The sequence below is a fragment of the Bufo gargarizans genome, chromosome 2 (assembly GCF_014858855.1).
Source record: "Bufo gargarizans isolate SCDJY-AF-19 chromosome 2, ASM1485885v1, whole genome shotgun sequence".
In the NCBI taxonomy this organism is placed as follows: domain Eukaryota; kingdom Metazoa; phylum Chordata; class Amphibia; order Anura; family Bufonidae; genus Bufo; species Bufo gargarizans.
The window spans coordinates 266,096,836-266,115,282 of NC_058081.1; the positions used below are offsets into that span (position 1 = coordinate 266,096,836).

The 18,447-nt window shown below is 43.2% G+C and overlaps 1 protein-coding gene across 1 annotated transcript in view; it reads right to left on the bottom strand.

Annotated features, from left to right (window-relative positions):
* The window catches only part of LOC122927925 (ADP-ribosylation factor-like protein 8B-A), a 37,055-nt gene that overhangs the window by 5,355 nt on the left and 13,253 nt on the right, over nt 1–18,447 (bottom strand). The window contains exons 3-5 of the mRNA XM_044280266.1: nt 13,967–14,040; nt 12,729–12,822; nt 10,125–10,192 (exon numbers count right to left, since the gene is read on the bottom strand). Coding sequence (XP_044136201.1) covers nt 10,125–10,192; nt 12,729–12,822; nt 13,967–14,040 — 236 coding nt within the window. The remainder of the gene's footprint in view (nt 1–10,124; nt 10,193–12,728; nt 12,823–13,966; nt 14,041–18,447) is intronic.

An 18,447-nucleotide genomic window follows, 5' to 3' on the forward strand; every position in this document is an offset into this window, starting at 1 on the left:
TTCCCATTTTTTTTATTTTTTTTTATACAAAGTTGGCATTTGACCAAGATATTTTTCTCACCCAGCATGGGTATATGTAAAATGACACCCCAAAACACATTGCCCAACTTCTCCTGAGTACGGCGATACCAGATGTGTGACACTTTTTTGCAGCCTAGATGCGCAAAGGTGCCCAAATTCCTTTTAGGAGGGCATTTTTAGACATTTGGATCCCAGACTTCTTCTCACACTTTCGGGCCCCTAAAAAGCCAGGGCAGTATAAATACCCCACATGTGACCCCACTTTGGAAAGAAGACACCCCAAGGTATTCAATGAGGGGCATGGCGAGTTCATAGAATTTTTTTTTTTTTTTTTTTGCATAAGTTAGCGGAAATTGATTTTTTTTTTGATTTTTTCTCACAAAGTCTCACTTTCCGCTAACTTAGGACAAAAATTTAAATCTTTCATGGACTCGATATGCCCCTCACGGAATACCTTGGGGTGTCTTCTTTCCGAAATGGGGTCACATGTGGGGTATTTATACTGCCCTGGCTTTTTAGGGGCCCTAAAGCGTGAGAAGAAGTCTGGAATATAAATGTCTAAAAATGTTTACGCATTTGGATTCTGTGAGGGGTATGGTGAGTTCATGTGAGATTTTATTTTTTGACACAAGTTAGTGGAATATGAGACTTTGTAAGAAAAAACAAACAAAAAATATATATATTTCCGCTAACTTGGGCCAAAAAAATGTCTGAATGGAGCCTGACAGGGGGGTGATCAATGACAGGGGGGGGGTGATCACCCATATAGACTGCCTGATCACCCCCCTGTCATTGATCACCCCCCTGGTAAGGCTCCATTCAGACGTCCGTATGATTTTTACGGATCCATGGATAGGATCCGCAAAACACATGCGGACGTCTGAACAGGGGGGTGATCAGGGAGTGTATATGGGTGATCACCCGCCTGTCATTGATCACCCCTCTGTAAGCCTCCATTCAGACGTCCGCATGTGTTTTGCGGATCCGATCCATGTATCCGTAAAAATCATACGGACGTCTGAATGGAGCCTTACAGGGGGGTGATCAATGACAGGGGGGTGATCAGGGAATCTATATGGGTGATCACCCGCCTGTCATTGATCACCCCCCTGTAAGGCTCCATTCAGACGTCCGTATGTGTTTTGCGGATCCGATCCATGCATCCGTGGATCCGTAAAAATCATACGGACGTCTGAACGGAGCCTGACAGGGGGGTGATCAATGACAGGGGGGTGATCAGGGAGTTTATATGGGGTGATCATGGGTTCATAAGGGGTTAATAAGTGACGGGGGGGGGGGGGTGTAGTGTAGTTTGGTGTGGTGTTTGGTGCGACTTTACTGACCTACCTGTGTCCTCTGGTGGTCGATCCTAACAAAAGGGACCACCAGAGGACCAGGTAGCAGGTATATTAGACACTTATCAAAACAGCGTCTAATATACCTGTTAGGGGTTAAAAAAAATCAGATCTCCAGCCTGCCAGCGAGCGATCGCCGCTGGCAGGCTGGAGATCCACTCGCTTACCTTCTGTTCCTGTGAGCGCGCGCCTGTGTGCGAGCGTTCACAGGAAATCTCGGCCCTCGCGAGATGACGCGTATATGCGTCACTCTGCGCAGGGCTGCCGCCTCCGGACCGCACATCTGCGTTAGGCGGTTAAAGGGGTTGTGCCACTTCTTTAAAGTTATCCCCTACCCAAAGGATAGAGAATAACTGATTGCTGGGGGTTTGACCATTGGGACCCCCACCGATCACAAGAACAGGATACCCATTTTGCATTAACCCCTTCATGCATTTGGACGTGACTGTATTTCCAAATTGCAAGTGACTTAGTGCATTTGGACGTACAGTCACATCCAATCTGCTTACCGGGGCTGTGACACTATAAAGTGTCACAGCCACAGTCTCCGTTCTCCTGGAGAGCAGAGACACCGGGGAAGCCGTCAAGGATCAATCGAAGCGCTCTGATTGGTTAGTCTCTGCAGAAAGAAAATGCCAGTTTCAGGCTGCGATTTCGACGATTGAGATCACCGCCTGAAATCAGCCGTAACCCCCACTGTGACCCCATTCCCCTGATATCTTCACTGCCCACCATATGCTGCAATTTAGCCTCCGATTGCCCCCATTGTCCTCCTGCAGCCTGTTCCCGATGTGCCAGCTATAATGGCAGCGGCTCGGAAACAGAGCCTCTGCCATCAGCACCAATTTGGGCCATTGCAGCAATCTCAACCATTTAACTCCATAGAGGACGTGGTCAGTAGCCACCCGCGGCATCCATGGGGTTGAGAGGGAGGGAGCTCCCTCTCTTCCATCAGGTCGACGCTGCTGCGATGGTTAACATGGCAAGCAGACGTCTTACAAAAAGGTATCCGGGTTGCCATGTACCTAAGGCTGACCAGACCCTAGAAGAGGAAGAGAAAAAAAAAAAATATTTAAAAAAAAATGAATTGGTATCGCCGCACTTTGTATCACCATAATCTTATCAACCCACAGAATAAAATAAATCATAATATTTACCAGAAGAGAAACCCAATATAATATACAATTTAAAAAAAAAAAAACACCACATTAGTGAAAAAATTAAAATGTTAGAAAATCCTGATTATGCTCCTTCCTTTCTGAATGCTGCTTTGCCCCCAAACAGCGGTTTATGACCACGGATGAGATGTTGCCAAATTCAGGAAAAATGCATAACAAATTGGGTAGTGAAAATGAAAAATTTGCATTTAAAGCAACTATATATTGGAAATAAAAATGTAATTTTCATTTTTACAGCCATGTATCTAAATTCTATGAAACACTTGTTGGGTCAAAGCATTCACTTCACCCCTAGATTTATTCCTTGAGGGTGTAATTTCCAAAATGGGGTCACTTTTTTGGTTTTCTTTCTAGGGGTACGTCAGGGTCTCTTCAAATGTGACATGGCACCTGAAACCCATTCCTGCAAAATCTGCCCTCAGTTAATATGGCGCTCCTTTCCCTTTGAGCCCTGCCATGTGCCTATAGAGCAGTTAAGACAACAATAGGGTGTTTCTGCAAACTGCAGAATAAGGGTAATAAATATTGAGGTTTCTTTGGCTGTTAACCCTTACTGTGTTACAGGAAAATTGGATTTAAAAATGGAAAATCTGAACAAAAAATGAAATTTTAAAATTTCCCCTCCAATTTGCTTTAACCACTTTCCGTCCGCCCATAGGATATAAACGTCCTATGGGTGGACCTCTATTTCTGAAAGCACGTTTTAAAACGTCCTTTCAGAAACAGCATCTGCACGCTAATCGTGCAGCTGCTGATCGTGTTGCCCGCTGTCAGTGACAGCAGGGACAGTTCCCAGGTGTCCCTGCCTTCCGGATCGCTGCAGACACAGCGCTCACCGAGCACTGTGTATGCAGAGCAGGAAACGCTGTGCGCTTCCTGTTCCGGCCCGGCGGTCATGTGACCGCCGGGACCGGAGAGTGCAGGAGCTGTGTGAGGTCTTTCAGAGACCTCGATCAGCCCTGCTCTGAGGCTGTACAGCGCAGAATCATGCTGTACAGCCTCTCTGGGGGGTGCATTTCTTCTGTAACTGGGGCTACTATATCAGCCCCAGTTACAGGAGAAATCAACAGTGACAAAAAAAAAAAAAGTGAAGCAAATGTCCCCCAGAGGTCTTGTATGACCTTATGGGGGACGAAAAGTGTAAAATAAAATAAAAAAATACAAAGGGTTGAAAAAAATAAAATAAAAAAAGTTTCACATGTAAAAAATAAATAAAAAAAAAGTCCCCAAGTAAGGAATAAATTTTTTTTTTTTTTTTAAATAGACATATTTGGTATTGCCGCGTCCGTAAAAACCAGCTCTATAAAAATATCACATGACCTAACCCCTCGGGTGAACACCATTAAAAAAAAAAAAAAAAATGTCAAAACAAGCAATTTTTGTCACCTTGCATCACAAAAGGTGCAACACCAAGTGATCAAAAACGCTTATGTCCCACAAAATGGTACCAATAAAACCGTCACCTCATCCCGCAAAAAATGAGCCCCTACATAAGAAAATCTCTCAAAAAATAAAAAAAACTATAGCTCTCAGAACATGGACACATTAAAAAACATAATTTTTGTGTTTCAAAAATGCTATTATTGTGTAAAACTTTAATAAATGAGAAAAAGTATACATATTAGGTATCGCCACGTCCGTAACAATTTGCTCTATAAAAATGTCACTTGACTGAACCCCTCAGGTGAACGCTGTAAAAATAAATAAATAGAAACTGTGCTAAAACAACCAATTTTTTGGTCACCTTGCCCCATAAAGTGTTATAATGAATGATCAAAAAAATCATATGTACCTAAAAATAGTACTAATAAAACTGGCACCTTATCCCCTAGTTTCCAAAATGGGGTCACTTCTTGGGAGTTTCTACTGTAAGGGTGCATCAGGGGGCTTCAAATGGGACATGGCATCTAAAAACCATGTGGAGTTCCTTATCTTCTGCGCCCTGCCGTGTGCCCATACAGCAGTTTATGACCACATGTGGGGTGTTTCTGTAAACCGCAGAATCTGGGTAATAAATATTGAGTTTTGTTTGACTGTTAACCATCGATGTGTTAAAGAAAAAATTGGATTAAAATGGAAAATCTGCCAAAAAAAAGTGAAATTAAAAAATTTGATCTCCATTTTCCTTTAATTCTTGTGGAACGCATAAAGGGTTAACAAAGTTTGTAAAATCGGTTTTGAATACCTTGAGGGGTGTAGTTTCTACAATAGGGTCATTTATGGGGGTATCCACTATGTAGGCCCCACAAAGTGACTTCAGACCTGAACTGGTCCTTATAAAGTGGGTTTTGGCAATTTTCTTAAAAATTTGAAGAATTGCTTCTAAACTTCTAAGCCTTCTAACATCCTAAAAAAATAAAATGACATTTCCAAAATGAGGCCAACATAAAGTAGACATATGGGGAATGTTAAGTAATAATATTTTATGAGGTATCACTTTCCGTTTTAAAAGCAGAGAAATTGAAATTTAGAAAATTGTGAATTTTTCAAATTTTGGGGTAAATTTGGGATTTTTTCATAAAGGTGAAATATTTTTACTCAAATATATGACTATCATGAAGTACAATGTGTCACGAGAAAACAATCTCTGAATGACTTGGATAAATAAAGGCGTTCTAAAGTTATTACCACATAAAGTGAGATATGTCAGTTTTGCAAAATTAGGCCTGGTCAGGAAGGGGGCAAATGGCCCAGATGGGAAGTGGTTAACCACTTCCAGACCGAGCCATTTACCCCCTTCCTGACCAGGTCTAATTTTGCTAATCTGACATGTGTCACTTTATGTGGTAATAATTTTGGAACGCTTTTACTTATCCAAGTCATTCAGAGATTGTTTTCTCGTGACACATTGTGCTTCATGTTAATCAGCTTTTTTAGAGACTAGTTCAGTTCTGAAGTCACTTTGTGGGGCTTACATAATAGAATCAACCCATAAATGACCCCATTTTAGAAACGACACCCCCTCAAACTATTCAAAACTGGTTTTAGAAACGTTGTTAATCCTTTAGGTATTCCATAGGAATTAAAGCAAAATAGAGGCGAAATTTCAAAATTTTACTTTATTTTGCAGATTTTCCATTTCAATAATTTTTTTTCCTAGAACACATCAAGGGTTAACAAAACAAACCTCAATATTTATTACCCTGATTCAGCAGTTTATAGAAACACCCCATATGTGGTCATATACCGCTGTATGGGCACACGGCAGGGCACAGAATGCAAGGAGCGCCATATGGTTTTTGGAGGGCAGATTTTGCTGGAATGGTCTTTGGGCACCATATTGCATTTGTAGAGACCCTGAGGTATCACCACAGTGAAAACCCCCCAAAAAATTACCCCATTTTGTAAACTTCACCACCCAAGGAATTGTTAAGGGGTGTAGCGAGCACTTCACGCAACAGGTGTTTCATAGAATTTTTAATACTTGGGTGTGAAAATGAATTATTTTTTTACAAAAAATGGTGCTTTAGGGCTCATGCACACGACAGTATTTTGCGTTCAGTAGTTTTTTTTTTTTTAGTTCAGTATGCGGTACATATATTGAATCATTCATTTCAATGGTTCAGCAAAAAAATAAATAATGAAGTGTCTCTGTGTGCATTCCGTTTCAGTATTTCCGTACCGTGAAAAGATAGAACATGTCCTATTCTTGTCCGCAAATCATGGCGATTGGTTCCATTCAAGTCAATTGGTCCGCAAAAAAAACGGAACACATACGGAAATGCATCCATATCTGTTCCGTTTTTGCTGAACCATCTATTGAAAAAGTTATGCCCAGCCCAATTTTTCCTATGCAATTATTGTATATGGCATACGGAAAAATGGAACATAAAAACACAACACGGAACAACGGATCCGTTAAAAAAAAAAAAAGGACCGCAAAACACAGAAAAAGCCATACTGTTGTGTGCATGAGCACTCAGGCCCAAACTCTCTTTTACACAAAAGATAACAGGAGAATATCACCCCAGAATTTGCTACCCATTTTCTCCTGAACACATTAAGACCCCAATTGTAGTCGTAAACTTATTTGGGGATACGCTAGGGCTCAGAAGGGAAGAAGCAGCATTTGGATTTTCTAACATGGAATTTTCTGTTGAATGAGCTGCGTGAGGGCTTATTTTGTGGGGGACAAGCTGTAGTTTTTATTGGCACAATTTTGGGGTACATTTGGCTTTCTGGATGCTTTTTATCTCATTTTTTGGGAGGTGAAGTCACAAAAAAAGCTGTTTGTTGTAATTTTTCTATTTAAATTTTTTACACCGTTCACTTAATGGGGTAGATCCTGTGTTTTTTTTTTTTGTAGAGTCAATTGTTATGGACAAGGCAATACCAAATCTGTACATTTTTAATTTTTTTTTTTACATTTTACACAATAAGAGCATTTCTAGAAAAAAATAAATTGTGTTGCAATTTTCATAGAGCGATTATTATTTTTTTATCGTTGCAGACACGGCGATACCCAATGTTTTATTTTTTTTCTTCTATTCTTAAAAAAATAATAATACGGAATTGTGGAGAAATTTTTTTTGTGGAACTCCCCCCCCCCTTCTTCCAAAAACACTTTATTTTACACTTTGTCCCCCCCATAAGGTCATACAAGACCTCTGAGGGACATTTAACTTCATTTATTTTTTTATTTTTAACTACCGTATTTTTCGCCCCATAAGACGCACTTTCCCCCCCCCCCAAAAATCGGGGGGAAATGCCCCTGCGTCTTATGGGGCGAATGCGGACAATTTAACATCGCTGGATGCGATGTAGCGTGAGCAGGGGCCGGGGGAGGGACTGGAGGAGGAGCTGGGGGCCAGGAATAGTGGCGGGGCGGTGCAATCAATGTACTGTAGCCCCGCCCCGCCGATATACTAATATTAAATGTCTTATTCGATTAAAATATATTAGATATGCCCCCTCACTCCTAAATTGCTAATCGTACCTCAAATCCTATTCCTAGGTGCTGTAATGCAGGCCGGGCGGGCGGTAACTCCCTGATGTCACGTGCCTGCGCCGCCTACTTTATGAATGAAGCAGGCAAGTGACGTCAGCGAGTGACGCGCCGGCCGTCCGGCCTGCATTACAGAAGCTAGGAATAGGCTGTAAGGTACGATTAGCAATATAGGAGTGAGGGGGCATATCTAATACATTTTAATCGAATAAGACATGTAATATTAGTATACTGGGGGCGGCAGAGGCGGGGCGGCGGCGGGCGGGCGAGCTGATCCGTGGATGGCACAGTTAAGGTGGGGGGGGGGGGGTCTGTGGATGCCACTGTTTTGGGCTGGGGGGCTGTGGATGGCACTGTTTTGGGCTGGGGGGCTGTGGATGGCACCGTTATGTGGTGGGGGGGGTCTGTGGATGGCACATATATAACAGTGCCATCCACAGATCCCCCCCCCTGTAACAGTGCCATCCACAGATCCCCCCCCCCCTGTAACAGTGCCATCCACAGATCCCCCCCCTGTAACAGTGCCATCCACAGATCCCCCCCCTGTAACAGTGCCATCCACAGATCCCCCCCCCCCCTGTAACAGTGCCATCCACAGATCCCCCCCCCCCTGTAACAGTGCCATCCACAGATCCCCCCCCCTGTAACAGTGCCATCCACAGATCCCCCCCCTGTAACAGTGCCATCCACAGATCCCCCCCCCCCCATAACAGTGTCCGTCATCCACAGATGCCCCCCATAACAGTGTCCGTCATCCACAGATCCCCCCCCATAACAGTGTCCGTCATCCACAGATCCCCCCCATAACAGTGTCCGTCATCCACAGATCCCCCCATAACAGTGTCCGTCATCCACAGATCCCCCCCCCATAACGGTGTCCTTCACAGATCCTCAGTAATAGTGCCATCCACAGACCACCATTAGTTCCAAACCCACCAAAAGCACACCTTTTGGTTAAAAATATTTTTTTTCTTATTTTCCTCCCCAAAAACCTAGGTGCGTCTTATGGGCCGGTGCGTCTTATAGGGCGAAAAATACGGTATTGATTTCTCCTGTAACTGGGGCTGACATAGTAGCCCCAGTTACAGGAGAAATACACCCTCCAGAGAGGCTGTACAGCAGAATACAGTGCTGTACATCCTCAGTGCAGGGCTGATCATGGTCTATGGAAGACCCGACAGCTTCTGCACTCTCCTGGCCCCGGCAGTCACATGATCACCGGGCCGGGATAGGAAGCGGCAGTTCGCTTCCTCAGCTGTATACACAGCGCTAGTTGAGCGCTGTGTATACAGCGATCTAGAGGGCAGGGGCACACAGGAACGGTCCCTACCTTCTCTCTAGGGTGCCCTGCTGTCACTGACACCAGGCCCCCCCCCCCCCCCGCCCGGCAGCTGCGATCTCTGAAAGGATGTGCCAGAACGTCCATTCAGGACGGTTAGTTCTTGTGGAACACCTAAAAAGGTTAGTTCTACTAGGCATGTCTCAAAGTGACAAGTGACTCCATAACAGAGCTGGTCCTTTAAAAAATTTTAATTTGCTTCTAAACCTTCTCACGTCCTTAAAAAAAAAACAAAAAAAAAAAAAAACACACATTTACAAAATGATGCCAACATAAGGTAGACATATATGTGAAGTAATTAAAATTTTGAAAATAGCTAATTTTTGCCAAATTTCAGCAAATTCACCACTAACATGAAGTATGATGTGTCACGAGAAAACTCAGAATGGCTTGGATAAAAAAGTGTTCCAGATAAAAAGTTATTACCAGATAAACTGACAAATGTAAGATTTTAAAAATGGGGCTCTGGCATTTGGTCCAAATTGGCTGCTTGAAGGGGTTAATGCTCTATGGGACTGCTGGAAATGGAGTACATCACTCTGCTATTTCCGTCAGTTCCATAGAGAATGAATGAAGTGGCAGGGTGCATGCTCGGCCTGCGGGACTCCTGTTGTCACAATTAATTGGTAGGGGTCCCAGCAGTCAGCTATCCCCTACCCTGTGGATAGTGGATAACTATATAACTTGGAACAAATTTTTAACATTTGAATCATGTCCCTAGACTACACCTGGAGTCACAGTAAGCATTGTAAAAGTGTACTAGTCATGATAAGAATTATAAAACTAGTAACACAATGCAAATAAAAAGGTCTTCACAATACAGTTGCAGAGAAAAGTGTAAGTTGTACATAAAGGCCGGGCATTACCTTAATGCAGTGCGCCCAGCCCAGAGTGACCCATAGGACTTTGCCTTTCCCTGTGCTGTCCACAAAGGATATAACTAGAGATGAGCGAATTTCACGTTACAAAATTCGTTCACGCTTAGTTTGGTGGTCAAAGGTGAATTGCGTTAGAGGCATTCCGTTATAATAGAAGTCTATGGGCTGCAAAACGGAGCCGTCCCGTTTGTTATGCAGGAGAGGACTCCCCTGCATAACGGAAACGGGACGGCTCCGTTTTGTAGCCCATAGACTTCTATTATAACGGAATGCCTCTAACGCAATTCACCTTTGACCACCAAACTAAGCGTGAACGAATTTTGTAACATGAAATTCGCTCATCTCTAGATATAACATAGTAAGTAAGTCTTCTAAACACTTGCACCAATTACCCCGCCATGAACTTACAGCTTCTCAATAAGTTGTTTTTCATCCAGTGCGCCAGGCAGGTCTCTCTTGTTTCCCAACACTAAAACCTGTTAAGGAGAACCGGAAACCTATTAATTAAAAATAAAGTTATACAAGGCGAAAAAAAATGCGTTCATTTATCAAACTGGTGTAAAGTAGAACTGGCTTAGTTGCCCATAGTGACCAATCACATTCCACCTTTCATTTTACAAAGGAGCTGTCAAAAATGAAAGGTGGAATGTGATTGGTCGCTATGGGCAACTGAGCCAGTTCTACTTTAAACCAGTTTGATAAATCCCGATAATATAAACACAATGATGGATTAACTGCTTGCAGAGTATACCTGGGGGCGAATGGGATCGTCTCAGTCTGTACTACAACTGACCAAATTCATCCTTACCCATAACTATTTCTCTTTTGACAAGGAGATATATATTTACAGTGCACTGGGACCGCCATGGGTAAAATGGCACAGCAATAAGCAAATCTCTTCATTGCAAAACTGGAAAAATGACTTTTTGGTATCCCACCCCAAAAAACCCTTGGCCTACTTCAGTTTCATTGATGACATCCTAATAATCTGGACCGACTCTGAACATGAGCTGATAAAATTTAATGAACAATTCAATAAATTCCATCCCATAAACCTGACCCATAACTATTTAAACACAGAAGTCAGCCTTCTTGACACCACAATAATACTTCAAGACGGCTCAATACAGACATCCCTGTATTGAAAACCTATTGATCGGCCTACATAACTCAAATGGGACAGCTTCCACCCCAAACATATTAAAAAGTCCATCATCTATAGTCAAGTCGTCAGATATAACCGAATCTGTTCCAGCCCATCAGACAGGGATGAGCATTTACAACATCTAAAAGGACATTTTTACATCAGGGCTATCAATCCTGATCAGATCACAAGAGCCACCAAGATCCCCAGAAGTCAACTTCTCCAATACAATAAAAAGAAAACAGAACCAGCGTGTACCTCTGGTTATGACCTACAACTAGGAGGTACTGATAAAAACTGCCAAAAAAACGACACCATGTCCTACATAAGGATGACCGACTAAAAACAATCTTCCCAGATCCCCTCTTCCCATGTTCTACATCTAATGTTGTTTATCTGATTCTCTGCACTAAATGTCTTGTTGGAGGCCTCTACATTGGAGATACAGGACAAACTCCATGCAAGGATGAGGTCCCACCGCCACACAATTAAAGAGAAGAAGCTACACTTTCCTGTGGCTAAGTATTTCTGTAGCCCAGGACACAATGAAGAACACATGAAAGTTCTCATATTAAAAAGGTAACTTCAAATCCTAAAGAGCTAGAAGAATTTGGGAATACAAATTTATAACATTGCTTGACACTTTGAATACTGGACTGAATTTGTCCCCGGGATTTATGGCACACTACAAGATCTATAGATTGCAGCACAACCCATCTCCAAATTCTGACATGGTGCCTGGACACTATAGACAAGGATGCCCAAACTGTGACCCTCCAGCTGTTGCAAAACTAATCCCAACATGCTTGGACAGCCTACAGCTATTAGGACATGCTGACAGTTGTACTTTTGCAAGAGCTGGAGGGCCACAGGTTGAGCATTCCTGCTACAGACCATATTTTCTAGCTATTGGTGGGGTGACCAGCGGTCATTTCCCGCTTGAACAGCCATTTAAGGTGTATTCTTTTCTGAGACATTCATGACATATCCACAGCATATGCCATAAACTTCTGATAAGTGTATTTCCCCAACCTGCATCTATCATCTGTCCCATTTCTCTCCATCTCACTGGCGACCACATCCAGGTAGTGAGAGGTGGCTGGGTTTATGGAAACAGCCAAGCTCACTAGACTATACCGTTTCTGAAGTGAATAGGAGTTACAGAAACCATGTACAAGAGCAAAAATCGGTACACTAGAGTTCAGTACAATGCATCCATAAACTAGGCCGCTTCTTGAAGCCTGCATGCCGCAGGAACTTGCATTCAAGAGAAGTGAATCGCATCAATCCGAAATGTATGGCATATCCTGTGAATATGAATAACCCTTTAATGACATTAAGGCTCTAGTGACTATAGGAAGAGAATGTTTAACTATAAAGCAATGAATGCTTTTATTATACATACGTCTCTCTGGTGTCATCCGGAAAAACGGATCCGGAATACATTTTTATTTTTTTGCATTTTTTTCCCCGTCTGTGCAAATGCCAGATCCGTTTTGCCGGAACACTTAATGACGGATCCGGCACTAATACACTTCAATGTAAATTAATGCCGAATACGGCATTCCGGCAAGTGTTCAGTCTTTTTGGCCGGAGAGAAAACTGCAGCACGCTACGATATTTTCTCCCCCCTGAAATGGCAAAAAGACTGAACTGATGCATCCTGAACGGATGGCTCTCCATTCAGAATGCATTAGGATAAAACTGATCCGTTATTTTCCGGTATTGAGCCCCCAGGACGGAAATCAATGCTGGAAAAGAATAACGCTAGTGTGAAAGTACCCTTACTTTAAAAAGGTGGCATAAAGCAGATTTAAAATAAATATAAAATAAAAAGCATTACCACTATTACATATATACACACTTACAGGGATTCCATGCAACTGTGGTTTATCGAGCAAGTTGTGCAATTCATATTTTGACGCTTCCACTTTTTCCAAGTCTGCTGCATCTACCATGTACCTAGTGAGAAAAAATAAATAAAAATGACAGCAATTGTAGAACCCTCTCTTGAATGTACTGTATCTGAAGAAGGACAAGGTCTCTGTCAGGGAATACTTGCCCTCACCAATCGCTCGCTGCTTACCGGCTCCCTGCTGGTCTCTACTTGGTTCCGTCTCAACTCCCAGAAAATGTCTGGAGACGCCTGCTCAGCCAATCAGTGTCCAAGGTGGATCACCGTTGTGGCAGGATCAGGAAGTAATGACCAGCAGGAATGGCAGCAGCAGAACATCTATGAGGGTGGGGTATACCACGCAGAGATTAAAGGGGAAAAAACAAAAAAAACAAAAAAAAAAAAAAAAACACAACACCATCTTGATTGCCTAAAGTAAGCAACAAACTTAAAGGGGTTACACAGACACATCCTCCCACCAAACTTAGCTGGAAAAGACATAACTGACCACTGGGCAACCGTCTGATGCCCACAGAGTATCTATTCTACGTCTATTCCAATTGATAAGGCACATGCATGATACTAGCTGGGTGTCATGACTGTTTACCCCTCCCCCCACAAATGTAGCAGTATCTATCCACGCACCATGATAGATCAGGCAGGAGAGTATGCCTGTAAAATCACTTTTAGGCCCCTTGCAGACGAGAGTGTGCGGAAGTCCAGAAGCTTTGCGAATGCGTTCAGTGAAAAATGCACAATTTCACAAAAAAAGTAATTCAGTTTTGTCTGCGATCGCATTCAGTTTTTTTTTGCGCGGGTGCAATGCGATTTAATGCCTTTTTGCGCACAAGTGATAAAAAAAACTGAAGTGTACAAACATCTCTTAGCAACCATCCGAGAAAAACGCATCGTATCCGCACGGATGCGATTTTCATGCAGCTCTATTCACTTCTATGGGGCCACCATGGCGTGAAAAAAATAAATAAAAAATTATCGCAGAATATAGAACATGCTGCGATTTTCACGCAACACACAAGTGATGCCTGAAAACCAACTCACGTATACACTGACCCGTTGAAATAAAGGAGTCTGGATCACGCATTGCACTCACGCGGAATACTCACTCGTGTGAAAAGGGCCTTATAGTTTCAATAGTAGCAAGCTAACAAATTAGTGATTTCAACACAACATGAAAAATACCATCTTACTTACACAACTGCATTAACACCTCGACAGTAGCGCTCCCACATACTACGAAATCTTGGCTGACCTCCAATGTCCCAAACCTACAAGAAAAAATAATTAAAACAACAACTAGATAAGACTCAGCTCGACTAGTTTAAACCACATGGCTTCACCATCATTAGTAGGCCAAGCTAGTATTAGTGGCCTACAGAACCAAAGGTTGAATGCAAAGCAGGTACCAATTTCATTGGGCCGCTAGCTCCATCTCTTCGGACCGCTCACAGCAGTGTGCATTCGGCCTTAGTATCCCGGCCTGGCATCCTGCTGACAGCAGGAGCGCAGGGAGTCATTGGTTGCTATGACGCCATGCGCTTCATGCCGCACTACAGTAATACACTGGTATGATCTATACGAGTGTATACTGTAGTGCAGCGGCGGCATGAAGCGCATGGCGTCATAGCAACCAGTGCTTCTGCTGTCAGCAGGATGCCAGGCCGAGATACCACAGACTGCTCACGTCCGTGTTCTACGGCCGTGTGCATTCAGCCTTACTTAGGAATGGAGTTGTCTCTCCATCCTAATAAAATCAGGAGGGTTAGGGGTTCCTGTCATCTACAGCTATTATTTAGCTAATTTGGCTGAACAGGCCACTGAGTGGTGGTCTCCATCCTCCCTCCAGCAATGGGTCCACATTGAAGATCTCTACACTAGGAAACATTCATTGAAAGCAGTAATGGCCGCATATACTCTGAAGCAATTTTCACGCACGCTGCCCCTAAGCACTACGCAAGCCACAGTGTTTATTTGGATTAGTCTTCTGGGCTCCGAGAGGCACTTGTCTTACCATTATTAATTCCTACCTTCCTCTCACTGCCCTGGGATATCACAATCCCACTAGATCTCTTGCAGGTTGGGATATGAACTATAGGGGGTCTATATGATTAGTCTTCTTTCAAGGATTTTGAAACACTGCATAACAAATTCTTACTCCACCATTTATTTTACCATGTCATGCCGGTCCGTCACATCATGTCATCCTTACCACGATCGAAGTTCCAGCCCGTGAGTAGACCATTAAATAGGATCTTCGAATCCCAAACAGCTACACGCTCTAAGCTTACTACATTTTATTCCTACCTACTATCATCTGATGTGGAGAGCAAACAGCCATTTATGTTGAAATGGGAGCAGGAGGTAGGGAAGACCCTTTTAATAGCTCAGTGGCTGTTAGCCTTATCCTGGTCCTTTAAATGCTCAGAGTGTATAAATCACGTGGAATAAGTCAGGAAAATTCAGCTAAGCTGGTATTTAACACCGAATAGGTTGGCCCATATACTCCCCCCATGCTAGTGTGCATCGACAGGGACTCTGGCACATATGTGGTGGTTTAGTCCATCCGTGGCCGCTTTCTGGACCGAGATCACCACTATTCTTACACAGCATTGTCTATGACTTTCTGGCCTCCCTTCATGTACTCGCTGGGTGGTAGCGCACATCCTTAACCCATCCGGTACAGTTATTGCTCGCCGCTGGAAACTGGCCCAGCATACCCCCAACTGCTGAAGATGTGCAATGTGAGATGCAGGATAGTTACTTATAATAAGTGGCTCAGTAACTATCCTGGATCGCAGATTTGATGATAGGCAGGTGCCACATAATCAGACTTTCGATGGAGGCTTTACAGACATTACTCTGTCCCCAATGGGGCTCACAATATAAGTTTCCTATTAGTATGTCTTTGGAGTATGGGATAAAACCGGATTAGCCGGAGGAAACCCACGCAAACATACAAACTCCATGCAGATGTTGTCCTTGATCAGATTCGACCCCAGCGCTGCAAGGAACAAGTGCTAACCACTGAGCCATCGTGATGCCCATATTTCTGACTGTTGTTCTTTATCTTGTGTTAGTATTCCGTGTTTTCATTAAAAATTTCAATAAAAAAAAACTTTTTGAACATTAACGGTGGTCTACAGAGCTCTCACATGACGGGCTAGACTAGTCCCACGGCTTTTCTACATGCCTACTAAAATATGCTCCACTCTTGTATCAAAAGGATTCCACAAAGCACTCCACCTAGGCAGAGCCTTCTCCTTCATGTTGTATGAGCTAATGAGGCCTGAGAAGCGCTCCTGTAACAAGACCCGATTCCACTACACAAGCAGGGTTGCTAACGGCCTGTAAATTTTTAGATACTACGCAAAAAAATGGTATTTTCTTCTACCGTCCATAGCATGCCAGCAGGGAACCCAAAAAAAAAAAAAAATATAAAATAAAATAAATAAATAAATATGTCCTTCCCATACAAAGTTCGACTTTACTTATCCGATATGCTGGGGACTTTGAATCTGCTCCGAAAGTCTGTTTGTGAAACATCTCCACAGTATAGTTCTTTATAACCTTTAGTGTATTCAGTGGTGGTATGTTTGACCTCGGCCCCTTTTTTAATTTACTCATGTGTTCAGCTTTGGGCTATTTAGTCCTGCTTCTCTATGTTATCTTATGACCATTTGTGTATTCAGCAGGGGACTATTTAGTCTTCCTCACCTACCGTTCCATATTTTACATTCAACCATTTACTCAACACCTGGTTATTTAGCCTTGACCCCACCTGTTATTCCGTGACCATCCAGGTGTTGGTGGCGGGAGACTTGGCCTTTTCTATATCTTATGTTTGTATGTGTACTCAGCAATGGAATGTGTGGCCTCGCTTCTACACGTTACTTCCGTCTAACCCTTGTACTCAGCAGCGAACCACCCATTCCAGCTTTTGTAAGCTCTCCTAGAATTACTTGTGCATTCTCTGGCGGGATATTTGACCTAGCCTTTTCCTTCTATACTTCCCTTTTTGTTCATGTCCCCATTCCTTTCACTCACCCCTCCCCCTTTAACCCGTCTACCCTGTCCTAATACTGGTATCTTCTAGACCCGGCAGTGACTTCACATGGTTAAGAGCTGAATTTTGTGGCGGCTATATTCTCCAATTAGAGCTAGAGCTCCAACTTAGACCTCTGTTCTATCTCGTGGCTCCGTTAGTGCAGACACTGATGTTAGTTATCTGCACTCCCCGTACAGCTTTTAGCCAAAGCTATTAGAGCCCTAAATTGTTACTAGTTAGACTTTGCTTAGAGTTTTAATCAAGTCGCACTTATGTGCAATAGTTTATATGTTTGCTGTATTTTCTCAAAGTTTGGGCGAACTATGTCTACTATACAGATGGTAATATCTGGTTATATGCACCCGTACAGGTCTCTTAACTTCCACAATTAACTCCAATGTCCGATGTGGTAACATGTGTCACACAGTACATACTGGTTACACACCCCATCTCACAATATTGGTTGGGTTGTCCATTATGAGGGTTCTTTTTATTCAATGTCATGGCTGAAATACATATTCTGTCTTGGAATGTTAGAGGATTGGGTTCCCCAGGGAAAAGAGCGAGGCATTATAATCCTCATATTTTGTGTATCCAGGAAACGCATCTCATTCCAGACCTCTCTAGCAGGTTACAAAAACCTTGGGTCCAATGGGCGAGACATGCTTGCCACACCACGCACGCCAGAGGCGTGTCCCTATTGGTACACATGTCTGTCAGATGGGAGGTGGAGAGTTTGGTTGTGGATCCGGAAGGACGACATATTTTTAGTCTCAGCCTTCATTAATTGTATGCACTATGTTATTATAGGCGTTTATATCCCTCCGCCAGCTAATATGGCGATACTCAACCAAGCAGCCGCGTTCGCTGCAGCACACCCACAAGCCTGGACTCTGTGCATGGGCGACTGTAATATGGTACTTGACTCCTTTCTGTCATTCCCACTCCGCTGGCAGGTTTGGTGGGCGAGATGGGATGGGTGGATGTGTGGAGACACAGACACCCGCACGACCGCATCTACTCCTGCCATTCCTCTTCCCACCAGACTTTGTCCCACATTGACTATGTATTCATAAATTCATCATTATATAAAATCGTATCTCCCAGGTCGAATATGGGGTTAGAGGTATTTCTGTCCACTCCTCTTTGTACTTAATTGTCGCTGCAACTACATTGAGTCCCTATGGTAGTATGAGAATCCACCCCTTTTGGTTGACCTTGTTGACACCACATGATCAAATCCCTGACCAATTATCAGTGTTCCTGGCTTGTCAGGACCCCTCCGAGAACCCTCTTATTTATGGGAGACATTGAAGGCTTATTTCAGGGGCTGTCTGAGATCTTCTAAAGCATACGTTAAAAGAGCTTCTGCCAGACAGGAGTCCGATATGGAGTGGGATTGCGTTAGACTAGAGGCTGCATATGTCGCTAACCCTTCTGACTCTAACATATATGGCTTTTCCAGGGCCGCCAATACCTTAATCTCCTGAAAGAAAAGGCTCAGCGTAAACTTTTCTTCACTAAGCAATCATATTTTGAACTAGGCAATCAGTCTAGTAAATTATTAGCTCACATAGTACACCAAAACCAACATTCCCCTGCGGTGTTGAAAACCTATAGTACCACAGGA